The sequence below is a fragment of the Ovis canadensis genome, chromosome 20 (genome assembly GCF_042477335.2).
Source record: "Ovis canadensis isolate MfBH-ARS-UI-01 breed Bighorn chromosome 20, ARS-UI_OviCan_v2, whole genome shotgun sequence".
In the NCBI taxonomy this organism is placed as follows: Eukaryota; Metazoa; Chordata; class Mammalia; order Artiodactyla; family Bovidae; genus Ovis; species Ovis canadensis.
Genome location: NC_091264.1, coordinates 22973618 through 22999650, shown reverse-complemented (window position 1 = coordinate 22999650; position 26033 = coordinate 22973618). Strand labels below are relative to the sequence as shown.

The 26033-nt window shown below is 56.3% G+C and overlaps 1 protein-coding gene across 1 annotated transcript in view; it reads right to left on the bottom strand.

The window, feature by feature from the left end:
- Positions 1-26033, bottom strand: part of ITPR3 (inositol 1,4,5-trisphosphate receptor type 3) — a 67256-nt gene that overhangs the window by 28520 nt on the left and 12703 nt on the right. The window contains exons 2-16 of the mRNA XM_069564127.1: positions 24303-24373; positions 11858-11979; positions 9970-10056; positions 9346-9504; positions 9061-9159; positions 8185-8268; positions 7472-7618; positions 7180-7275; positions 6612-6662; positions 6284-6426; positions 5313-5412; positions 5074-5234; positions 4322-4463; positions 2634-2795; positions 307-479 (exon numbers count right to left, since the gene is read on the bottom strand). Coding sequence (XP_069420228.1) covers positions 307-479; positions 2634-2795; positions 4322-4463; positions 5074-5234; positions 5313-5412; positions 6284-6426; positions 6612-6662; positions 7180-7275; positions 7472-7618; positions 8185-8268; positions 9061-9159; positions 9346-9504; positions 9970-10056; positions 11858-11979; positions 24303-24373 — 1797 coding nt within the window. The remainder of the gene's footprint in view (positions 1-306; positions 480-2633; positions 2796-4321; positions 4464-5073; positions 5235-5312; positions 5413-6283; positions 6427-6611; positions 6663-7179; positions 7276-7471; positions 7619-8184; positions 8269-9060; positions 9160-9345; positions 9505-9969; positions 10057-11857; positions 11980-24302; positions 24374-26033) is intronic.

Genomic DNA, 26033 nt, shown 5'->3' with positions numbered 1-26033 from the left:
ACGCCCAGGGGAGGAGCAATATTCAAACTATTCAACTGCTTCACTGTGGGCACTGACTCGCCTGCTGGAAAAGGTCCTGGGGGCCTCCTACTGTACCGGAGTCAACATTCTTACTGTTAAACTGGGCCAAATTTGGGAGGGGACTCAGTGAGGGGCTGGGGGGACCAGGGCCTCAGAGAGGGGGCAGTTTACCAACAAGTGCAAAAGGATTCATTTCAAGACTTAACAGCCAGCGTCAGCGGCTCTCTTCCCCAGGCAGTGCTGGGAGCAGGGAGGGGTGGTGGGCTGGGGCGGCGAGGGGCCCACCTGGGCTCCCGGCTCTCCCGCACCAGGCTGACAAAGGTCTCCACCTCTGTTCTGGTGATGTGCTTCTCCAGGAGCTTGCGGTTGTTGCGCAGCAGGGCGGTGATGGTGTCTTCAGCCAGGATGTCATAGCCAATCTGGGACTGCATCATCCCGAACTGCTTGGCGATGTGCTCCTAGGGGCAGCCAGGTTAAGCGCCACAGGCAGCCCGCTCTGCTCCAGGACGCTGCCTCCCGGGCCCCCAGACCCTAGGAAGCTAAGGGGTCTAGGAGAGGACACCAGCCCCAGGCCGAGGGTGGGTTCATGTACCATAGATATTTAGCTCCCATCTAGCTCCGTGCCAGAGTGAAACCCCCACAACGGAGGGACCCTGTTTGTTAGCAGACCAACTACATGACTGGTGGGGCCCGGTGAAAATGAGATAGTAGACTCTTCCCAGAAACAAACCCACACACCTATGGTCAATTAATATTCAACAAAGGAGGCAGAATATACAACAGAAAGTCTCTTCAGCAAGTGTCATTGGGAAAGCTGGACAGCCATATGTAAATCAATGACCTTAGAACACACCATCTCACCAAAAATAAGCTTAAAATGGCTTTAAAACTTTAAGATACAACACCATAAAATTCCTAGAAGAGATCACAGGCAAAACATTCTCTGACAAACTGTACCAGTGTTTTCTTAAGTCAGTCTCCAAAGGCAATAAAAATGAAAACAAAAACAAACAAACGGGACCTAATCAGACTTACAAACTTTTGCACAGCAAAGGAAATCATAAGCAAAATGAAAAGACAACCTACAGAATGGGAGAAAACATTTGTAAACGATGTACCTGACAAGGGCTTAACTTCCAAAATATACAAATAGCTTACACAACTCAACAACAAAAAACGAACCCGATCAAAAAACGGACAGACCTACCTAAACAGACAACTCTCTAAAGAAATACAAATGACCAATAGGTACATGAAAAGGTGCCCAATATCACTAATCATTAGAGAAATGCAAATCAAAACTATTAATACAATGAGGTACCTCCTCACACCAGTCAGAATGGCCATCATTAAAAAGTCTACAAACAACAGATGCTGGAGAGGGTATGGGAGAAAGCGGACTCTGCCACATTGTAAGTGGGAATGTAGGTGGTGCAGCCACTATGGAAAATAGCACAGAAGTTCTTAGGAAAACTAAAATAGAATTACCATATGATCCAAGAATCCTACCCCTGGGCACATATTCAGACAAAACTATAACTAAAAAAGATACATTCACCCCTGTGTTCACAGCAGCACTTATTTACAACAGCCAAGACACGCTGCCGCCACCGCCGCCGCCAAGTCGCTTCAGTCGTGTCCGACTCTGTGCGACCCCATAGACAGCAGCCCACCAGGCTCCCCCGTCCCTGGGATTCTCCAGGCAAGAACACTGGAGTGGGTTGCCATCTTCTTCTCCAAACCCACGGATCAGACCCGTGTCTCCTGCACTGGCAGGCAGATTCTTTACCACTGAGCCACCAGGGAAACCCCACCGTGGAATACTATTCAGCCATTAAAAAATAATAATAATACCACCATTTAGAGCAACAGAAATTATCATACTAAGGGAAATTAAGAGGAGAAAGATAAACACCATATGATATTACTTATATGTGGAATCTAAACTATGACACAAATGAACTCATCCATGAAACAAACAGGCTCACGGAGAACAGGCTGCTGGGTGCCGGGGGAGGGGAGGGGCTGGGGGAGGGAGGGGGGATGCTGGGGTTAGCGGATGTGAGCTTGCGTACATAGAATGCATTAACAGTAAGATCCTAATGGACAGCACAGAGAACTCCGTTCAATACCCTATGACAAAGCATAGTAGAAAAGAATAGTTTAAAAAGGAACATAGCTATAACTGAAACACAGATGTATGACAGTAATTAAAAACATTATAAATCAACTCTACTTCAGTGAATTCAACTAGAGGTAATTTTTTTTTTTTTTTTTAAGAAAAGAAATAGCAGGATTCTTATTCAAACATTAAGACTCTCAAGACAGCCATCGTGGAACATTAAACCCAGTGTGAGGTCCCTCAAAGGACAGAGCCAGGCTGTGTGCCGTGAGGACCGGCCTGCAGTCCGATCCCCTTGAGACAGCGCCTGGCACGGCGGGGGTGCGCCTTGGGGAGCACAGCGGGGTGCGCCTTGGGGAGCACAGCGGGGTACGCCTTGGGGAGCACGTGCAGGGTGCGCCCTGGGGAGCACGGCGGGGTGAAGGAGGGCGGGGTGAAGGAGAGCGGGAGCCGGCCGGCGGGCAGGGGCAGCAGGCCGGGCGGCACCCACCTGGTTCTTGCGGTAGTCCTCCTGCGAATGGCGCAGCACGCGGTAGCACAGGCGGAACATGTGCTGGTAGGGCGCGTTCTTCTGGTCCGACAGCTCCTCCAGCCGCACCAGGGGGCCCTCGCCCCCCTTATCGCGGAAGGGGGCCTTCAGAATGCCGAAGATCTGGAGAGCACGGAGAGTCAGGAAGACGCCCCACATCTGCCCGAAACCCTCATTACCCTCAGCCTCACGCTGACCCTGCCTCAGGCCACCCTGACATTAACCCCCAGCTGGTTCTCAGCTGCACATGGCCCCAGCCCACCCCTCACCCGCTCCCCTCTCCTGGCTGGAGTCCTCAGGACACTGGCCTCGGCTGGCCCCTCCCCACCACGAATCCCAGTCTCAACTCAGGTCCCAGGCCTGGCTCAGCCTCTGCGGGGAGAGCTGAGGGTGGCTGCAGCTCAGGGGTCTGAGGCTAAGAGAAAAGGCAGGCCAAAGCAGAGTGGCCAGAGTTTAAAGGGGCAGATGCAGGCCTGCCCTATCCAAACACAAGTTTAACTCGGGGACTGGGTTTGGGTGAAGAACTGTCATAGAACGGCAAGCAAAGAGCCGGAATCACACGGGATGAGAAATCCTTAGTTGGATCCTGATTCCCCCCAAAAAAACGAGCTTTAAGCAGGCATTTGGGGAAAGGCCCAGAACGCTGGTCTGGATGGGGTGTTGTCGCTAGCTTCCTTAGGTGTGGTCAGGAGACTGCTTACAGAGAACGATGCTTTTTCCCTTAGGAGATGCAGACTGAAGCGTTTAGAGGTGAGGTGCACCCTCCTTTGAGATGCGTGGACACAGGGGCGATGTGGAGATGGAGAGTTACAGAAAGCCAGACTGGCAAAATGGTAACGAGTGCGTGTTCACTGTACTCTTCTTTCAATACTTGCTCAACATTTGAAATTTTTCATAATAAAAATTTGGGGGAAAAAAATTGTTTAAAGCACAAGTTCTCACTCTGACATCTGCATGAAAATCCTAGCCCTACTGCTTCCAAGCTGTGGACTCGGTCAAGTGACTCCAACCTCTGCATGCCTCGAGGGTGAAATGAGGATAATAATTAATGAGACTTCCCCTGGGTCGGGAGGATTAAATGAGGTGACGGGCACTAAGGACGGAGCCTGGCACACAGTAACAGTGCAGGAAGTACTTATTTTAAGAGGTGATGAGACCAACCGCATCTCAGATTTTTAAAAAAATAATTTTTAAAAAATGTTTAAAGAAGTGATGAGAAAACAGCAGGGAGATCACAGCTCAGCTGGAGAGGTGAAAAGGCAAGCTCATGTCAAAAAGGTGAGCCTTCCCTCATGGCTCGGCAATAAAAAAATCCGTCTGCCAATGGAGGAGACACGGGTTCGATCCTGATTTGGAAGACCCCACATGCCATGGGGCATCTAAGCCCGTGAGCCACAGCTACTGAGCCTGTGCTCTAGACGCCGGGAGCCACATCGGCAGCAGCTCGTACGCCCTGGAGCCCGTGCTCCGCACCAAGGGAAGCCACCCCAAGGAGAAGCCAGAGACAGCCCAGGAGCAGCAACAAAGACCCAGCACAGCCAAAAATAAAGAGAACACATATATATACTAAAAAAAAAAACAGAAGACGTCCTGCTCGCTGGCCACGGGCCCGCCCCGAGGCCCGCCCAGCCCCAGGTGTGCGCGGCCACCTGTTTGAGGATATTCTGCTCTCGCATCAGCTTCTGCCGCTCGCGGTTGGGCTTGGTGACCATGATGTCCAGCACGTTCTGCCCATTGTTGGGGACATCACTGACGAAAAACACCAGGTCCTCCAGCAGCTGGATAACAAACCTTCACAAAGGGATGCCAGGTGAGGAGTGTGAAGGGCTGACCCTGGGCACCCCGAGGACCCCCTCACCTGCCCCCAGCGGCAACCAGCCCTTCGCCACAGCCAGCCCTGCTGTCATAGCACACAGCCTGACACCTGCCTTCCACTTCTCTCCCAGCCTCACCCTGAGCTGCTCTCCACATACACCCCTGCCCCCATCCACCCTGGATTCCAAAGTGCCCTCTAGACAGAGAATCCCAGGATACTCCGACCTGGACAAAAACCAGTAGGGCACACGTGGGGTGTCTGATGTGAAGGGCTCTCTCTGCATTTCCATCCTGCCTTCCACTTACTAGCTGTGTGACCACGGACAAGTCTCCAAACCTCTCTGCGCCTCAATCCCATCATGAGTGAAACAGGGGTAATGATGACTCCATCACAGAGCCAGTTCTTGGAGTATGCGAGCGGTGAGCCTGGGGCCCAAAGTCAGCCAGGGCTCGGCAGGGACTAGTCCCCGCCTGTCACCCCGTTAGCCTGTCCGGCTTCTGCTTTGACGCCTTCGTCCACGAGACACCGACCCCAGGAGGACAAAGGCTCTCAGGGAGCCCCTGGAACCCTGCCCCTGCGGCCCACCTGCGGTCATTCTGGCTGATGAAGCCCTCGTGCAGCTTCTCCACGGCGCTGGCCAGCATGGAGCTGGCGTCGTTGGCGAAGTCCAGGTCTCGGATCTCGGACACAGGAACCGACACGATGGCGAAGGCCTCCTTGTCCTCCTTGGTGGGGCAGGTGCCCAGCTGCAGGGACACAGGTCAGCAGGGCCTCCAGGGACCAACGTGGGCCCCAGCCCAGCCCCCAGTCCTCAGGGCCCACACCATGAGTCGGATGGGCCGCTCCTCCTCGACGTCGATGGGCACGTTGGTACTCTGGATCCATGTGTTGGTGCAGAGGTGCCGCAGCCGGACGTAAGAGTTCCTGCGGGCGGGTCGGGGCCGAGCACAGAGAGCACGTCGCAGCACCTCCCAGCCATCTGCCGGCTCTAACCCCCGCAGCCCTGCATCTTCCTCCTGCCTCCACAGCCAGTGGCCGTGGGCCAGGGGTTCCTGTCCCCCCCAGGTGAGGAGCCAGAGGAGAGAAACCCCAGGCCATGCGCTAACTGCTGTGAGTTCCCACGCCCTCACACCTCGCCCACTCTCCCCAGACCCCACGCGCTCCGAGAGCCCAGGCGTGCATGCAAGCTCGGGACCCAAATTCATTTGGACAAATGAGGTTATTTACACTATTTATCCCGTTCAGTGTCAACATGCCTGCGTCTCACGTCAGAAATAGTCATGTCTTTCATTGTGAAACACAACTACCTTTCAGAAATGAAAAACAATCTGAACCTCCAAGTACATCTGGCCTCAAGATGCAGATAAGGGATTAGGTAATCCTCCCATCAGCCCTTTGATGGGTAACTCGATAATCCCACTACACAGGTGAGGATGTCGAGGCCAAGTGACCGAGTCAGCTGCCTGGGATCAATGTTAAAGCCTGACTGGCACCCAGGAAGCTTCCTGATGTTCCATCCTAAACTCTCCAGGTTGGAAGGCCTTAAAGGTTAGGGAGTCCATCCCCTGCACCCAGTGTGTCCTGAGCCCCAGGCCAACTGGCTGTAAAGAACACTGGAGAGAAGGGGGCACCCAGGGTGCAGGGCCCACGGCCCAGCACATGCCGAGTTCGGCGATGCCTCTGGATCTCCAGAGGGATGGGTCATGGAAGGAAGGACAGAGGAGCAGGGGGTACTGGGGGTCCGGATACCAGCCCAGGCAACCCCCCCAACCCCAGGCCCACAGCGCCCACCCACCGGGGCACGAAGGAGTCGGTCTTCTGCAGCGTGGTGGGGTCCAGCTCGAAGAGGGAAGCGATGTCGCTGCCGTGGGGCACAGCCACCAGGCGGTACTTGATCTTCTCCCCAACGTTCCGGCGACCTGAGCGGCCCTGCACGCCCTGGGGGTGGGCACCCTGACTCAGGCAGGAGCTCTTCCCTCCTCTCGGGCCCCCCGAAACCACTCAGGATCCCACCCGAGAGGCCTTCTCCCTCCAGCCCGCTTCCCAGGGTCTCGTGGCCTCCCCCACCCCGGAGCTGCACACGCTCACCCTTCCCAGGCCCCCAAACTGTCCCCGGTACTCACCGTGCTGGCTGCCTTGGGATCAGAGGCGTCACCCTTGTAACTGGGGTTCTCCTGCTCAGAGATTCAAGATGGGGAGCTATCCACATGATTCCCGCTCCAAAACGACCCTGGGTTGGGACAGGCAGCCCCTACCCTCCAGGGGTGCCCAGCCCGGCCCCAGGACTCATGCCAGCCCTGGAGGACACACCCACAAGATCACTGCCCTCCCCAGACCCACAGTTGGACGGACGGACACACCCACACACACATACACATCCCGACACACACAAGCCTGTGCGTCATGGACAAAGACAGATGTGCAATGCTAAGTTCCACCAGGGCTGGGAGTCGAGCTCACTGCTGTAGCCCCAGGGCCTAGAACAGCTGCTAGCACAGAGCAGAAACATCATCATACCCGTGAGACTTATCATCACCCGAGCATGACTACAAATACGGGTTAAATAGATAAATAAGCACAAATACACCAGGGTCCACAGACATGTGAGTCTGCGTGCAGGCGTGTGCCAGGCACACATGCTCGTGCTTGCCAGGCTGGGGCTCCCAGGATGCCCTCTGCCTCCCCACCCACCTCAGCAGCCAGGTAGTTGCCGGTGGCCAGGTGCTTGAAGCGGTAGAGGCCGTTCCAGTGGCCAGCTCCTCCACGGCACGGGTCGTGGTGGACCACCTGGGTGGGGCAGGAAGAAACGCGTGGGAGGAACACTGCAGGCCCAGAGGGCTCTGGGAGGGTAGCTCTGCGATCCTCTCTGGCCTATTGGCTACGGAGGGGCTCAGAGGAGACAGATGCTGTGTTTGCGTGTGTGGGGGGGTGACCTCCTACCCGGCAGGGGTGGGGAGCCCAGGGCCGGAAGCGGGGCTCTGACCTCCACCTCCCAGAGGGCGTTGGAGCTGGTGGCCGACGTGGCGGACTGGCGCAGCGTGGTGCGAAGGAACACCTGCAGCTTGCCCCTGTACTCGTCACACGTCAGGAACTTCTCCTGCTCCGCGTGGAACAGCCGCACCACGTCTCCCTGCAGGCGGGCCGTGGGCTCAGGGTGGCCGGAGACCCTCCCGGCAGATGAGCCCCCCATCTCAGACGCCTTCCAGAGCCAGCAGGCACATGGAGCCCCCGCCCACGCCCGCAGAGGGCGGCCACGGGCAGGGGAAACCCGGTGTGTTCAAGCGCCTGCCATGGCAGGCACAGGCCCTGACCGGGCAGCCTGGCGTCCTTGCCGGAGAGGGCATGGGGCGGAGGGTAGGGGGCCTGGCTTGAACTGTGGAGAGGCATGGGTGAGGGGAGAGAGCGCTCAGAGGATTGCGCCCACGGCCCCTTCCCAGAAAACAAAGTGAGCTCAGCCAAGACTGGGAGCGGATGGAGCAGGGGTTTCAAGCCCAGGGATGGAGAAGAGGCCAGCCGGGGCGGCTGGGGACGGCCCTGCGGGGTGGGGGGGCTGGGAGGGGTGGGGAGCCAGAGAAGAGGGTGCATGGGGCAGGGGCCGGACAGGGAGCAGAGCCGGGTGCCCGGCAGGTGGATGCAGGGGGGCGGGGAGCCGGGAATGGGCGGGACGGCAGGGGAAGGGGTGTTCCCAGTTCTTACCCCTTTTAGCACCTCCTCCAGGTGGTCTCGGAACTGCATGAACAGGTTGATCTTCCAGCTGGTGTTGCAGTTCACAGAGTTGACCTGGGGAAGCACGCAGAGACCCATGAGGCTGGGCAGGCCCCCAGCCCCCCGGAGTAGGCAGGGCTTAAGGCCCAGAGCAGGTGAGGGGAGACCAGCCCAGCGCCCATTAATGAGCATAGGGAGGGGGTGTCTGCCCCTAGCCAGGGCCCCCAGACCCCAGCCCAGCTGCCCTGGGGCAGCTGCCCTGTGGGCTGGAGAATGTGGGCAGACGCTGGGAGACAGGAAGGGGGTCAGGGAGGCCCACCCAGGCCCTCCAGCGGTAGACAGGACCAGAGGGAGCAACCCTGTGGGGAGGGAATGTGTAGACACTCCTCCACTGCAGCGTCAGCCCAACGAGACTACCAACTAGGCTCCCCGGACTCTCTAATCTACAGAAATTAATAAGAGGCCAGACAACCAGTTCAGACAAGGCTTTAGCAGGATTCATGCTGCAGCCCTAGGGAGCAAAAACAAGCCCCAGATGCCCTGCTAGCTCGTCTTATAAAGGGTGAGAGTGGGGGTGGATCCATGGGCTGGGCCAGAGGCGTGGCTTAGGCGGCCTGCCGCCCCCTCACTGGTGCCCTGTGCAGCAATCACGCCCAGTACCTGGCTTTCGCTCCCAGTATCTCAGAAATAGCCGTTGGTTTTTGGCCTTTTTGCATCCTACTGTTTCTAACTGCCCCCACTGTGAATGCGTGCTGTTACGCTTAATCTCATAGTTTCTTTGGATTTTGTTGCTCAAGAGACGTTTGGCCAGGTGCAGGCCCTCCTGCACCTACCTCAGCCCACCTCTCTCTCCCCTTCCCCACTCACCTCCTTGCAGCCGGCATTGTCGCTGAGCTCGTAATTGCTGGCGTGCAGAGGCTGCCCGGCGTTGACGGGATTCAGGATCACCTTGTCCCCCACAACCACCTACGGGGACCAACGGAGCAGGGTGAGGGTGCAGAGGGCGGGGTCCCCAGGCTTTTCTCTGGTTACTCTGCTCCCTGAGAAACGGGCCTGGGTTCGTGCAGCCCCCCCGCCAAGGACCCTGCAGAATGTCCCCGGGAGCTGCGGCCTGTGCCCTCCAGCAGGTCCCTCCCCCTAGGCCATCCTCACGTTGTCCCCGTTGCTCCGCAGCTTCCAGAAGGGCTGGATGAAGAGCCAGGAGCCCTCGTTGCCTGTGGCGTCCAGCGTCACCCTCATGGCGTTCTTCTCCAGCAGGGCCGGCAGCCGCTTGTTGACGGTCAGGTACTTGTTACTCTTCATGTGCAGGAGCTGGGGGGCAGGGCGGGAGTGAGGTCACCCCAGGAGGCCAGCCCATCAGAGCAGGGGGTGCACAGGACCCTTGGACACACAAGACACAAACACGACCACACACACACTCACACCACACCCAGTCTGGCACCCAGGTGATCACACAAAAAAGCGCTGCTCTAGACAGCGTACTCATATTAGCTCCCGTAACCCTGTAACAGCTGGAGAAGAGTATTTACTGTCGCTGGCCTGATCGTCAGATGGGGAAAAGAGAGGTCCAGGGAAGGGAGGCAACTCGCCCAGGCCACAGAAGCACGACGTGAGCCTGGCCCCCAGGGCTCCAGGCCCTGCGCTGTGACCCCCGTGCTGAACACACACACACCCGTGGACACGGCTCACAAGCACCGTGCACACGCAGAGGCGGCGGGCAGTCGTCCCGCGGGCCGGCCAGGCGGTGCCCTCAGCCCGCTCCCGCCCGCCCCGCACCTGGATGACGCTGCCGTACTTGACGACATCCCCGTGCACCCTCTTGTTCTCCGTGTCGTTCTGCTTCTGCTCCATCTGGGCCGCGTGCTGCACAGACACACGCCGCGCTGGAGGGCGGGCCCTGGGCCTGGAGGGGCGCGACCCCCCTCACCCACAGGCCCTGCCCCTGCACCCAGTGGCCCCCCCTCCCGCCCGCCCCGGGCCATCTGCCCTGTTCCTCCCACCGCTATGGGAGAATGAGGCTCAGAGTGCAGAGGGGCCGCCTGGGAACCCAGCAGGCAGCCCGGGGCCCTAGGTCCCTCCTCTCTGCCCGCTTCCCACCACCTCACTCTGGTGGGGGCCAGCCAACAGACCCCTGAGCCCCCGACAGCCCCAACACCCCCAGCAGATAACCTAAGGCTGGGCCTCCTCCCCCGTCACACCAGAGTCCTGGGGCCCCGACTCAGAGCCCCTGGCCCAGCCCCGCGGGTGTGCTGGGCACCACATCCTCCTCCTCACTCCTCTGCAACACTCCCTCCCCAGCACCGTGCGTGCCCAGCCCACTGCCTCCAGGGAGCCTTCCCTGGCGGGGAAGGATCCAACTCTGAAGGATCCAGCTCCGGTCCTCCAGGATTTGCTTGCCTCCCATTAAGGACGCCTTTGTAGGCTCTTCTGTCCCATTAGCCTGGAAACTGCCTGAGGATACACTGTGCCTCCTCCATCAGATTGGGGGGCGGGGGGGTGGGGGGTCCTGCTGGTGTTGGGGGGCGCTCTCTCCTCCATCAGACCAGCTCTCCTTAAAGCAGCGGTCCCTCTGCCCCTCCATCTCCTCAGTCCCGTTATCCGGGCCTCAGGCCTGGAGCTGCTGGGAGGGTGGCTGAGGGGGCGCCGTGCCAGGCACCACAAACTGACTTTGCACAAACCTCAGCGCCTGGCTGTGTGAGCACATGTGGCGCTGAGGATCTGCACACGCGTGAATGCCCCACCCCCTGCCAGACCCACAGCCCAGCCTGGGCCTGCAGCGGCAGCAGGGAAGAAGCTCACGACAGCCCCCAGCGGGGGTGAAGATGGTCTCCGGCAAAACAGAGCTCAGCAGCCCACACCCAGCCCCCTCTTTCCAGCGCGGCTCACAGCTGTGGGGCGGGCCCTCTCTTTCCCCATTTCACACCCACCTCCTGGGGAAGGGGATACTGGAGGCAAGGCCGGCCTGGTGGTGGGAGCGGGTGGGGCCCCAGGCCCCAGCAGCATGCTACAACCTTGCTGACCCCAGTTAAGCCTCCCACTCGCTTCCACTGGACTGGGGGCCCTGAGCTCGGTCGGGAGAGAACTACCCAGGATGTGAACTGAGAGGCCTGAGGGCCACCACCGGGCCCTCACACCATGCAACAACGTCTGCCAGAGAACCAGGGATAAGCCCCATGCCAACTCGTAGGATGGCCCCAACGGCCTAGTCCCCACGAAGGGCCCCAGGCTCCAACTCTACAAAATGAGGGGAGAGGCTAAGACTAGCTCTCAAATCAGGTTCACTGAAACCACTTCTCTAGAAACCCCTGTAACTCCATGTACAGTTGCCCGGGTTTCTCACTGCACTGTGATGTCCCACTGAAGGCCTAGCTAAGACCCGCTGAAGGCAGTCCACAGCTCACTGCGCCACGGGTCCTGGGACAGGGCTGCACCGGCCTGGAGGAGGAGACGCCTGCCTCTAATGGCACAGAGCGGCGGATGAGTGGGCCTCTGGCCGGGCTCAGACCCCCCACCTCCTTCACAGCGACACACACCAGTCTCTGGCCGAATGGGTCAAACCTCGGGACTCGGCCACTGGGCCCTGTCGGCTCTGATGAGCAGCAGCCCTGTGCGTGTGCCCGGGTTCGAGAGACACACGGGCAAGTGGGCACCCGCATGCCCAGACCTGTAGCTTCTGCAGCAGCACTACGTCAGCGATCTTCTCCTTGTCCTGCTTGGTCTGCTTGGCCTTCCAGTACTGCTTCTGGGCCGAGTAGCGGTTCATGGGACACACCTTGAAGAGGCAGTCTGGGAGTGGGGGAGCAGAAGGAGGGAGATGGGTTCACACGGGGCTCCGGGAAGACCCCAGCCCGCAGCCCTGCCCGCAAACCCCGCCTCTGCTCTGCCCCTCACCACTGCCCTGGCCCCACCAGTGTCAGAAGCTCCCGGAGAACTTGAAGCATCCTGGCTTGTGCTGAGTAGGATGCAGGGGCCGAGATGCAGGTCTGAGGACAGGCCCTCACCTGGGGGTGGATGCGTGCCCTCTTCCCCACGGGAAGTTTATCAGAAGCCCTTAGGACCCCTCCTGTACCCGGTCTGGGTCCAGGTTTTGTACTTTGGCGGCCGACAGTTCACAGCAGCAGCCCTCTCTGGCCCACCACTATCTTGCCTCCAGTTCCCTGGGAAGTTATCAATACATCCCCCACCCCAGAGAGGTGGCCTCCATCCCACAGCAGGAGGAGGAGACTGGCTGTTGGTCCCTATGGGATCAACCTGAGGCCTCTCTTCCCCTGAAACCACCTCCTTGCTTGGCTCGTCCCTGCCCTGTAGGAGCAAGACTCCCGCCTGGGACCCCTTCATAATTCTCCCTTTTAGGCTCTGATTCTAGCAAATTCAGCCAATTAAAATTCCAGAAATAGGTTCTTTATTAGCTGGTTTTTATTTTGGAAATAGATACAACGTCAATGATTTTCATAAGCCCAAACTCCAGAAAGAATGTTCAGATTTTTCTACCTATGGAAAGGAGGCGTGAGTTGGAAAACCCTGAAGTGTGGTGGGAAGAGACAGAAGGATTTGGGGCGTGGTGAAACGCTGGCATGGGGACAGGGCCTGTCTGACAATCCCACAGGCTGTGCTGGGAGGCAGTGAGCTCTCTGTCACAGGAGGGAAGCCCAGGAAAGCACAGGACTGAGCTCACGGCCCCTAAGACCCCTCTCAGGCTGCAGTGCTATGCTTCCCTGATCGGCAGCAATACAGGAGGAAGACGGCTGCACTGGGAACCCAGACAGGGCCTCCGGGGAGGCAGATCTCAGAGATGGCCCCCCCACCCCCACCGTCAGGCCCCTCCCTCTAGCCTCTAAGGGAAGGCTATGTCCCCACTCTGGTCAAAGCTAGTCCTACAGCCCCTGGAAACTAAAAACAAAACTGGGGTTTCTGCCTAGCCCACAAGCAGGCCCCTGGTCATCAGGAAGGGGAACCAAGTGAGGCCAAGTTCCGAGAACACAGAACTTCCTTGAACGCAGGGGGCAAAGACAGCTGCACAAGCAGACGGTGCCACCGAGGGCTGCCCAGCTCGCCCACCCTGGCACCACCAGCACGAGAGGGCGTCACTTCGGAAACACTCAGTTCTTTGCCCAGAGTACGTCTTCACAGGGTTCTGCCCAACCTTCAAGATGCTGGGGGGTCACCCCCTCCACGAAGTCCTCCTGCTTCTCCAGGCTAAATGAGAGTTTTCAGGGCTCCTGGTCCCCCGGTCACCACATTATAGTTCCCAGTAGAAGTTGGGGGACCGCGGTGTTTTAGAAATGGGAGGGGGTGATCTTTGTTGTCCCAACCAGTGAGGTCACAGCTAGCCTGTAGTGGGCAGGACAGGGATGCTAGGCACCGGTGCCCTAATACAAAGGGGTCCCACCTGCTCACAGGGGGGCACTGCGGGCGCGCTCTGGGCCCAGCGTGGTTTTTAGCAAACTCTGACTTTCCCAGGAGTGCAACTGGAATACAAACAGGGATCTGCATTGTCCTTTGTGTTGTTCAAACCTCCCAGGGAGGGAGGTTTGTGCTGTTTCAGAGAAGGTGTCACATGGCTGCACCCACCAGCTACATTTGTGGCCGCAGTACCCGTGATTCAGAGGCCAGCTCTGACTGCCGCCTCGAATCTTCTAGTTGTGCCCAAGACTTCTTTCTAAAATCCGTGTGTTACTCGCTTATCACTGTTGTCCTTCTTTTTCTCTTGTCATGCTTGGGGCATTACACTGTCCCTGTTCCCTACCCGCAAACCCTCCACCCACAACGCCGCCCCCCCAGCCTCCAGGCTCACTCAGATCCTGGCCCTAGACCCCCCATTTTATATTACATAAATATGCATATGAATCGGCTGTATTGTTTTTTAATTCCACATTATAATATTAAACGGAGGCTCTGAGTCTGGCTGGCTGGTCAACTTAGACAGGAGGGGGCAGTCCAGGCCCTGAGTGAGCCTGGAGCTGGGGAGGGCAGCAAGCCCAGGACCCTGGTGATGGGGTGCAACCCGCCCCTCCCCACCCAGCTGATGCCTGCCACACCCAAAGCAGAGAGGAGAAAAGGAGGGGAGATGGACGCTGCCCCGGGTGCCCGCAAGCAGAGTTCTCACTCTTCTGACCTAACTCACCAAGGAGAGAGATTGCGGGGTCACCGTTTCATGAAACAAATGAGGACTTCCTGTCCCTGGTGGTGATGAGCAGGCTCTAGGCCTGACAGGGCAGAGAACCCTGGTTATAGTCCATTCTGGACCCATCTCACCAGAAAACAACGAAAGCAACCAGATTTCTCAAATGCGTATTATTTTAAGACTTCTTAAAGAACTGAGAAGGGCTTCCCTGGTGGCTCAGTGGTAAAGAAGCTGCCTGCCAACGCAGGAGACATAAGAGACGCACGTTCGATCCCTGGGTGGAGTGATCCCTGGAGGAGGGCACGGCAACCCACTCCAGTAGTCTTGCCCGGAGAACCCCATGGACAGAGCAGCCTGGCAGGCTACGGTCTGCAGGGTCACAGAGTCGGACATGACCGAAGCAGCTTAGCACACACCAAGAACTGAGTGAGGGGTCATCCAGCCGGAACAGAAGATCGAAAGGGGAACCAAGGAGGTATGTAAACACCCAAGCGACTTTACTGGGCATTTGTTGAGTCCAGAGAACACGAACTCTTATCTGGACGGCTTTGCCAGGTGACAAGGCGGATATTCAAGCCCAGGCCCAGGGAAGGAGGGAAGTATAACAGGAGATCCTCCCTTTAAAAGCCGGAACTTCAAAGGGCTACACCCCCAGCATGGCTTGACCCCAGAGAACAGCTCCTTCCCAGAACTAGGGCCCCACGGAGTCCCTTGGATGGTGCCAGGAACCCCAAACTCAAGCCCGGCTTCAGCCTCACATCCTGGACAGGCAGTGTCCCCAGGAATCTGGGGACAGGACAGCCACGCCCTCTCTGGAGGAAGATACCATCATCCTAGTCCACAACCCCTCAGACCAGATGTTCAAATGCAATGACCCATATACAGTCAAAGATCCCCAGGAATTCCCGGGAGCCAGACGCCACAAGAGAAAACAAACCCACAAAGCAAGACACTAGAAACAGACACGAAGAGACTGCAGACACAGCCACCATCTGTGAAGCTCTGCTTAAATCGGTAAAGGAAAGCTTGAGGGTCTCTGTAGAGACACAGAAAACTATAAAACGTGACCAACCTAGGCAGCATATTAAAAAGCAGAGACGTTACTTTGTCAACAAAGGTCCGTCTAGTCAAGGCTATGGTTTTTCCAGTGGTCATGTATGGATGTGAGAGTTGGACTATAAAGAAGGCTGAGTGCCGAGGAATTAGTGCTTTTGAACTGTGGTGTTGGAGAAGACTCTTGAGAGTCCCTTGGACTGCAAGGAGGTCCAACCAATCCATCCTAAAGGAGATCAGTCCTAGGTGTTCATTGGAAGGACTGATGGTGAAGCTGAAACTTCAATACTTTGGCCACCTGATGCAAAGAGCTGACTCATTTGAAAAGACCCTAATGCTGGGAAAGATTGAGGGCAGGAGGAGAAGGGGACAACAAAGGATAAGATGGTTGGATGGCATCACCAACTCAATAGGCATGGGTTTGGGTGGCCTCCAGGAGTTGGTGATGGACAGGGAGGCCTGGCGTGCTGCGGTTCATGAGGTCGCAAAGAGTCAGACACGACTGAGTGACTGAAATGAACTGAACTGATAAAATGTAACACAGCAGAAAAAGAACCAAATAGAATTTCTAGAAATAAAAAAGCTTCACATTTAAAACTCACTGGATGTAGCAAGAGATGCATCCTAACGCTATTCTATCCCATTCTTTGAAGGATGGTTGACCCCATGACAGGGACTTAACAGCCCACAAGGGGTCAGAACCTGGATCTGAAGAACACACGCTACCCTGGAGCATCCCAGCAGAGACCTGACGCCCGAAGTGACCCCTCCCTGCTCCCTATTCCTCTTTATCTTTCTTGGAAACTTGCTACTAGAACTTGTCAAATTTGTCTTTTTCTCTTACACAGATCCTCCCTTAGAGCCTTGCCCACAATACATACCATATAATGCTTGTTGATCCCCACTCCTGAGCATATTTAGGAGAAAACTTTAATTCAAAAAGATATATGCACCCCAACGTTCACAGCAGCATTACTGACAACAGCCAAGACACAGAAAATCAGCCTAAAGTCCACCTACACGTGAGTGGCTAAAGAAGGCGTGGTATAGACGCAATGGGATATTAGTCAGCAATGTAAAAGAATGCCGTTCACAGCCACACGGATGACTTAGAGATTATCATATTAAGTTAGAAAGAGAAATACAAATACCATATGATATCACACATTCTGGATCCAAAAAAGTGATATAAATGAGCTTATTTATAAAACAGGAAGAGATCCACAGATACAGAAAACAAACATACAGTTACCAAAAGGGGTTAGTGAAGATAGTGAGGGCTGGGGTGGGAGGAGAGACAAGCTAGGAGACTGGGATTAACATACACACACTACTATACACAAAAACAGGCAAATAACAAGGCTCTACTGTAAAAGCACAGGGACCCATATTCAATAGCTTGGAAAAGAATCTGAAAAAGAATATATATACATACACACAGCGTTCAGTGTTAGTCGCTCAGTCGTGTCCGACTCTGTGATGCTACGGACTTTAGCCCATCAAGCTCCTCTGTCCATGGAATTCTCCAGGCAAGAAAACGAGTGGGTTGCCATGCCCTTCTCCAGGGGATCTTCCCCACACAGGGTCAAACCCAGGTCTTCTGCATTGCAGGCAGATTCTTTGCAGTCTGAGCCACCAGGGAAACCCATACATACACATACAGATGTATGTATATGTATATATAACTGGATCACTTTGCTATACATCTGAAACTGTCACAACATTGTAAACTAATTATACATCAGTGTTTTAAATGGTTTAAAACACAGGAGAAAAGCAAGTAAAAAAAAAAAATGCTTATTGAATGAATACATGATTTGAGCCCAGGAAAACGTCTGTGGGAGACTTCCCTGGTGGTCCAGTGGTTAAGAATCTGACTGCCAACACAGGGGACACGGGTTCGATTCCTGGTCCGGGAAGATTCCACATGCCACAGGGCAACGAAGCCTGTGCACCACACCTACTGAGCCCTCGAGCCGCAGGTAATAAAGCCACGTGCCCGAGAGCCTGTGGTTGCAGCTAGAGAGTGGCCCCCAGTGACCACTGGAGAAAGCCCGCGCACAGCCACGAAGACCCTGCACAGCAAACGGCAAATGAATCAATTAATTAGTGCTTGAGGTTCACCCCTGCACACCTCTCCCTGCTGTCACTCCGCTTCGCTCTTTGCCCAGAGGTGGCCCTGCCCAAACCCAGGAGGGGCCAGACCCTTCCTTTTCACCAGACTGCGGGGCAGAGGGAGGAGAGGACAGCACAGGACCCACACAGGAGCAGCAGCATCAAAGGCCAGAGAGAAGTCGGGCTGCAGAGGGCTTCCCTACAGCAAGGACTGTGTGCTTGGGCATGGGCCAGGGGTGCCAGGCACAGGGCTGGCGAGGCCGCAGACATGAGGATATTCATTCATCGAATAAAATCAACTGACATTCCCAGAAGCTGACCGCTGTTGTTTAGTCACTTGGTCGTGTCCGACCTGTTGCAACCCCATGAGCTGCAGCACACCGGACTTCACTGTCCTCTGTCCCCCAGAGCTGGCTCAAACTCATGTCCATTGAGTCGGTGATGCCATCCAACCATGCTGTCGTCCCCGTCTCCTGACTATGGCATGTGATACTCCAAAAACCACTGCGTAGAATCATCCAGGGGAGTTGGGAGATTTAAAAAAACACAAACTCTCAGGTCCCCCATAGACCTGGGCAGTGGGTGAAGCCTAGAGAAATGCATTTTTAAAGCCACACCCCACCCGCACCCCCAATCCCAAGTGGCTCTTCTGCTCAACCAAGGTTGAAAAGCACTAGCAGGGGACTTGAGGCGAGAACAGAGCACAGGGCATAAAGTTACGCAGCCACAGTTGTGCATAAGCTCTGTATAAATCGTGTAAACACCTGTTTCTAATCTTTACCATTTAGACTCATCTTACAGAACACTGAAGGCTCCACTGTGGTTACAGAAGAGAATGCAAAGCTTATTCAGCCTTAACGATGTGAAACTTAAAGGGTGCGTGGCTGGTACAGGCGGAGCACTGTAGGAGCTGATGGGACGAGAAACAAAGGTGTGACCGTGATACTCGGGTTTATAAAGGTGACAGTGGAGGACCTACACCAGCCACAGGATGCTGCTGGGGTGGGGGAGGGGAAAAAGTGGAGGGGTGAACTCTCCTGAATAAGCACATCTGGTGACCTGGGGGAGCAAGCAGAGAAACGATGCAAAGGGTGAATGGGTTTGCCTTCTCTGGTTCCACTGCTGGGGGAGGCACTGAACGGGACCACCCCAGCAGGGAGCAAATGTGCAGTCTGGATCAGAACCCACAGACGTCCCTTCCCTCGGACTCAGCAATTTCGCCACTGGTCCTTCATTAAATAACCACCACCACCACCTTCATTCCTACAGCACAGTCACATTTGTACAAAGTGACGAGAGGACTTCCCTGGTGGTCCAGAGGTTAGGAATCCACCTGCCAACGCAGGGGACATGGGTTTGACCCCTGGTCTGGGAAGATTCCACACGCCGTGGGGCAACAGAGCCTGTGTACCACAACCACCGAAGCCTGGGCTCCCCAGAGCCTCTGTTCCCCAACAAGAGAAGCCACCAGGACGAGAGCCCCCGTGTCGCCACTGGAGAAAAGTCCACGCGCAGCAACAAGATCCAGCGCAGCCAAAAATAAATAAACAAACAAACCTCAGTTTTTAAAAACGTGACGAGAGACAAGGGTCTTGCAGCAACGCTGTTGAGAATGATAAAGACTGGAAACAGGCATGTGCCCATCGAAGCGGACTGGTTAAATAAATTACAATGGAGCCGCATGAGGGACAGCTGTGGAGCTGTGGCAGGGGAGGGTCAGAACCTGGGTAAACCTTGGAGCAATCAGGCTAAGTGAGACATGCCAATCCCCAAAGAACAAATACTGCATGATTCTGCTCATGTGAAGTACTTAGACTAATCAGATTCATAGAGACAGGAAGTCAGATGGTGGGGTGGGGGGAATGGGGTGTGAATGGGGAGTTATTACTTAATGGATATAGAGCTTCATTTTACCAAAGGAAAAGCAGTTCTGTGGATGGACGGTGGTGATGGCTGATGGGAGAGTGCTTAACGCCACTAACCTGTACACCGATACACTTTTTTTTTTTTTGGCCAGGCGGTGCAGCTTGCAGGATCTTAGTTTCCTGACCAGATATCGAACAGGGGCCCTCAGCAATAAAAGCACAGAGTCCTAACCCCTGAACTACCACAGAATTCCCACGACCTGTACACTTTGTCAACAAAGGTTCATATAGTCAAAGCTATGCTCTTTTCAATAGTCACGTACAAATGTGAGTTGGACCATAAAGAAGGCTGAGTGCCAAAGAACTGATGCTTTCGAACTGTGGTGCTGGAGAAGACTTATAAAAGTCTCTTGGACTGCTAGGAGATCAAACCAGTCAACCCTAAAGGAAATCAACCCTGAATATTCATTGGAAGGGCTGATGCTGAAGCTAACGCTCCAATGATTTGGCCACCTGATGTGAAGAACCGACTCACTGGAAAAGACCCTGATGCTGGGAAAGACTGAAGGAGACGGGGACGACAGAGGTTGAGATGGCTTGATGGCATCACCAACTAAATGGACATGAGACTGAGCAAACTCCGGGAGACAGTCAAAGACAGGGAAGTCTGGTGTGCTGCAGTCCATGGGGTCACAGAATCAGACACAACTTAGTGACTGAACGGTACAATACACAATATACTTAGAAACGAATAAGATGGTAAAGTCTGTGTAGCCATTCACCACAATTAAAAAAGAAACATTTCTGAAATGCTTAAAAGTAGATCATCTGTAGGAACAGTTTTCACAGTTGTCCAGGAATACGGATACAAATGAGTTTTTAAAAGAAAAAAAAAGGGGGGGGGGAGAGAGTTCAAGATCCCTACGTACTAATATAGAAAGGTCTCCAGTAGGATCTATCCACAGCAAGACCCACAGAGTGAAAAGAGCAAAGATATAGAACAGAGTCTTTAGAATACCACCCCAGGGACTTGGGTGGTCCAGTGTTTGACTGCAAGGGACACGGCTTTGACCCCTGATCTCTGGCTGAGGAACTAGGATACAACTGCCTTGTGGGTACGGCCCCAGAAACCAATGCTTCCTCGGTGTGAAAAAGGAGGGGAGTCTAAACATACGTTTGCATTTGCAAGAAGAGCCAGGGAGGATGCATAAGAAGCTGAAGACAGTGGCTACCTAGAGGAACAACAGTGGAGAGGGGAGAGGGCGTGAGAGCCAGTTCCTGATGGATGCTGCAGTGTTCTGACGTGTACCTGGATGGGTAAATTACCTAGTTGGAATCTCCAGCAGGGCAGTCCCTGGAAATGGGGACAGGAGAGGGTGGGGTGGGGGTGCCCGTGCCCTCATCTGGATCCTGGAGTCTGAATTGGTTTCCCTTTCATAGAAAGGAAAAAAAGAAAAGATGAAGAATAAAATGGTAAGTACCCCCATAAACATATGAAAAGATGTTCTGTCTCACTAGCAGTCAGAGGAATGCAAATTAAAACCACAGTGAGATGCCATTTCACACCCAGCAGGCTGGAAGACATTTAAGCGGGACAAAACCAGGATGGGGCTGCAGCAAGGGCACCCACAATGTGTCAGGGGTGAGTGGGGGTGAGCCCGCACAGCCCCCAAGGAAGGCAGCAGGGGCCGTTCCTAGAGAGACAGAAGAGCTGCCACCCACCGGGGTCAGCCGCCCTCGGAACACACCCGAGAAACCCTTGCACGCGAGCTCAGGGAGACATGTGTGTACCAGCTGCCCACTGCAGCATTGCTGGCAACTGTCAAAAACTGCGAACGAAGTGAAGGTTCACACAGCAGAACCGAAGAGAGGACTGCCGTTGGCTCACCCAGCGGAGTATTACGCAGCAATTAAACAGATGAACTAGAGCCACAGGGATCGATACAGATAAATCCCCAAAAACAGTGCAACAGGAGAAAGCTGCAGAGAGGTCTGTACAGAAGGCTACCTTTACTATATGGGGTCGGAAAAATGGAAAAGAATACCCTATATAACTCATACAAATGTCTCTATATATTAGTAGCAAAAGCATAGAAGCAGGCCCCTGGATGAGGTACCCCATTTTCTGAGAGTGTCTGCCTCTGGGGAGGGGGAAGGGAGAGAAATCAGGGACGACACAGGGGGCTTCGGCATAAGACGCTGTCTCTAAGAATGAAGAGGATCTGGAATAACCAGGGCAGAAGGATTTGAGAGAGCTCAGTCTTGGGTACACAGCTGTGTGTTATTTTTCTCTTTGCAGGCTCTTTTTAGTAGTTGAAATGGATCTTAATAACAATACAAGTTAACAATGAACCGGGCTTGGAGGATGGGCAGGGAGAGCAGAGGCCTGAGGCTGGGGGCGGAGGGCACCCAGCGAGAAGTACAGGGAAGTCCCCTCATCTAGCCCCGCCCCAGCACCTGCCCCTCCTGGATGAGGTAGGTGACCCCTACCCTCTTCATGGGGTTGCCTAGCAGGGAGGTGAGCCCGGAGCTTCCCAGGGAGACAGGAGGCGCATCCTTCTGTATCGGGCCTCCAGCGCTAGCGTGGAGGAGAGGGCTGTGGGACGGACCCTGCAGGATGGATCCTCCCTCCCTCCTCCTGGGAGCCATAACCCGAGGCTCTAACCCGAGGCCCCCCGCAGCGAACCGGAGGCCAGGGAGGCCAGCCTGGCGCATGGTGCCCAACACACTGGGGCGCCCACAGCCTGGGCCTCCCAGGGCCCTGACAGCTCCGGAAAGAATTCCCTGAGCATGTCGGGGCTTGGGCCGGCCCTGGGAGGTTACCGGAGCTGAGACCACAAGCAGGGAGCTAACCAGAGGCCGATGGAGGCTGGGTGGGGGCTTCACGGGCTTGGCCGCCCCTCCTGGGGACCTCCAGGGTCAGCAGGGGAAGGGGGAACCCGCCTCGTGGGGAGAGAGGGCGAGACGCAGCTCCCAGACAGGGCGAGGCCCCCCAGGCGGCCTCAGGACACAGCTGGCCTCCCTGAGAGCTCTGGACAAGTTCTAGACGCCTGCCGAGGCCCCCACACCCTGGGGTCGGGGCGGGGGGGGGGGGTCTCCCTCCAGGGCTGTTTGCGGAAGAAACACCGAACAGTGAGAGACCAGGCTCCAGGGTTGGGGGGACCCTGGTCTCGAAGCTGGAAAGGTCTGCAGCCACGTCTCTCACCCCAGGTTCTCACACTCCGGCGAACACCCACCCACCAGCCAGGGGGTTGCATGGACTCCTGTCCCAGAGGGTGGGCTTCTTCTCAGGTCCACACAGGGCCCCACGGGGTCCAGAGGGGCCTCGGCCCACCTCACCCCGACACCCAGGCCAAGGGCAGCAGGGGCAGGAAGAAGGCTGGAAGTGTGATCCCCCAGGGATCACGCGGCAGCCCCCGAGGCTGGTGGGGGGCCCTGCTCATGGGCTTTGGGACAATAAGGAGGAAGAGAAAGGAGGGGGCGGGAGGAGGGCAAGAAGTCAAAGGAGCACTTGTTCTGCTAAGTAGAGGTTTTGTTGTCAAAAACTGGCCCCAAACTCTGTCTCTGGGAACTCCAGGGCAAGCCTTGGTCCACCACACCCCAGTGTCCGTCACCAGCTCCCACCTCGCCGCACAGCTGACTCCACACACGGCCACCCCGCCACCTTCTCTTTTCCTGTCGGCCCCAGTCACCCCCCACCCCACACAGCCCAGCCTCGGGACCCTCACCACGCCCTCCAGTCCTAAGTTCTTCCTAAGAACTCATGCGACGCCCTCAGCCAGAGCAGAAAAGTGCAAGCTCTCCTCTTTCTGGCTCCAGGAAAGTGCCGGGTGTGCCCCCGCCCTCGCCCTAACTGCCCCCCCACCCCACTTCAGGACGAGGGCAGTCTGAGCTGCGTCTCCAAGCAGCTGGCCTGCACGAGCACCCCGAGACCTCCACCTTTATCAAGAGCATGGCTGATAAAGAAGAGGAACACCGGCGGTGCTGGTGGGAACCAGGGAGGGGACCAGGGTCAGGGAAAATGTGAGGGAATGTGGCCAGATGGGGCTGGACAAAGGGGACATGTGGCCCGACCTAAAAGCCCACTCAGGCACGCGATGGAAGCAGAATAGCACATGTGGGTCCCCTGTGGCCTGGGGGAACCCCCTCTGTCTCCTCCGTACTCCGATGGATGGGCAAGGCCCCCTGGCAGACAGCCCAGGAGGCCGCAGAGCCCTCTTGAATCCTGCTCCCTCCGTCAACCGCATCCCTCTCGGGACAATCCCAGCTGACCTCTCCCCAAGGAGCAGCCACATGGGCAGACAGGCGGCACCGCCGGGCGTGTCCCGGCCCGCTCCCACCCTGGCCACCACACCCAGGATCCGTCTGCCTGCCTCAGCCTCACAGGGAGTCACCACGATGACAGCTTCCCCTGCTGGGCGCAGGAGCAGCAGAGTTTCAGCCCCAGGCCTGCGGGGCGGGCGGAGGAGCCCGCGGACGGCTGGGCACACAGAGCGGGGAGACGGATGCCCAGAGTCACACAGCAGAGCCAGAGCCCGCACCACAAGCCCCCTCGGGCAGGAGTCACCCACGCCGCCTGGGGCTGAGGACACGGTCACGACCGGGGCTGGGAGGAGGGACTCAGGCAGCGGGGGCTCCAGTCCCCGCACCAGGCGGCATAGAGCAGGGCGAGCAGGTCCTCAGGAAACACCCAGTCATGCAGAGAGCCTTGCAGGGAGGTGGCAGGGAGGTCAGGGGAGGACAGGCCCCCCCGCGGCCAGAAGTGGGTGCACCCCTGAGAAGTAGCGCGTGCCCCCACAGAAGTGAAGACAGAGGCACCCTGATAAGAAGGCATCCTTCGGCCGACGGGGGTTCCACAGACCACACGAGGGCTGCGGGCGCCCGGCCTGGCCCACCTGCTGGGCCCAGGCTGTGTCTGCGCCCAGGACTCGGCGGGGGACGCGAGGACTCACCTCGGAACTTCTTAGGGGGGTTGTCCAGGTCGCCGGCCGCGGGCTCCACCACACAGCGGTCATCCACCAACCTGCGGGACGAGGCAGCAAGTCAGCACAAAGAAGACGCCCACCTGCCCAGGTACCAGCAAGGCCTCCAAAGAGACCGCGCGAGGGACGGAATGGAAGGCTGAGTTAGCAGATGTAAACTTTCATATATGGAATGGGCAAGCAACAGGGTCTTACTGAGCAGCACAGAGAACTACATTCTGGAATGGAAAAGACTGTGAAACAGAACGCAGGCCTGTAAAGCTGAATCGCCTTGCTGTACAGCAGCAACTAACACAACACGAACTCAGCTACACTTAAACAAAAGCAAGAAACCTCTCCCCATCACCGACAATCCCGTGCCAGCAAGCCAGCCCCTTTCCGGGCGCCACTGTCACAAGGCGAGGTCCCCCGGGTAGGGGTGGGGGAGCCCCACAAAAAGCACAGAGGCACATGCAGTCCGCCACCGCCCTCCCCCCGCTGGAGCTGCAGCTGCGGCCTGGGGGTCTACGGCCGGTCTAGGCGGCCACACACGGCCCTGAGACCCCACCCAGACCTGATGGAGGAGGGAGAGAGAAGGGCACCGAGAGACAGAGACTCGGAGAGACATGGAGAGACAGAAAAGACAGTCAGAAAGACAGACAGGGGAAGAAGCAGAGGCCGAGAGACTAGAAGCAACCTGCGAGAAACGCTGATGAGACTAGGGGGCAGCCTCTGGGTCTCAAAGACAAGACAAGGAATCTTGCACCTCCCCAGCCTCCGTCAGGCCCATTCCACACCCTCCGCTGTGGTCCCTGGGCCTGAAATTCCTCCCCTCTATCCTGGCTGGGGTTAATCCTGAGTCTCTGGAGGACACCCAGCCACCCATCCATCCATTCCCACATTTAACATTCTTCAACGCCACACAAGCCTCTAACACAATGATGGTGACGATGACGACCCACCATCTCAGAGGCCAGCTCTATCTCAGCACTTCACAACCTCTGCCTCTGAATTCTCACCAACTCCCTGCAGGGGGCTACTCATGAGCACTATTTTATAGAGGAGGAAACTGGGTTTGAACATTAATTTGTCTCAAGGCACAGAGCTAATTCCAAAGCCTCCTTCTGCTCCTCCCCTCCTTGGATTGGCTAACAAGGCCTTTTGTGATCTGACCTCCACCCACTCCCTAGCCAGCCTCACAACCTCCCTGCCCCAGCTGTTGGGAGGTCTCAAGGTCCCTGGAACTCTCATCTCCACACAGTGGTCCCAGAAGCCGCCCCACCGCTCCCCTCCAAGCCCCTCCATTCTTTCATTCTTTTCTCCTCAGTCCCTCCTACCCGGTGAAGCCTTCCTTGGCCAGTGCCCTCCCGCCCTCCGCGTCCCCCTACCCACCCAGCCCTGTGTTCCCACAGCACCTGGTCCTGGCCTCTCCCGCGGCCATGTCTCCTCTGGGGCTCCTTGCAGTGTCTAGACCATGAGTTCCCTGAGGACAGGAACCTGGGGTTTCCCCTTTGGAATCACCAGCACGACACAGTCCATAGTAACAATAATGACAGCGAGCAGGATTTTACTTCTAATGCTTTCATATATTATTTAATTTTCTAAGTCTCCCCTGTGTTTGCAGGAGTTATTCCATTTTGCAGGAGGTATGGAGAGGGCAAATGATCCGGCCGAGGACACACAGCCTGCAAGCAGCAGAGCTGGGCTTTGAAGGCAACGGTG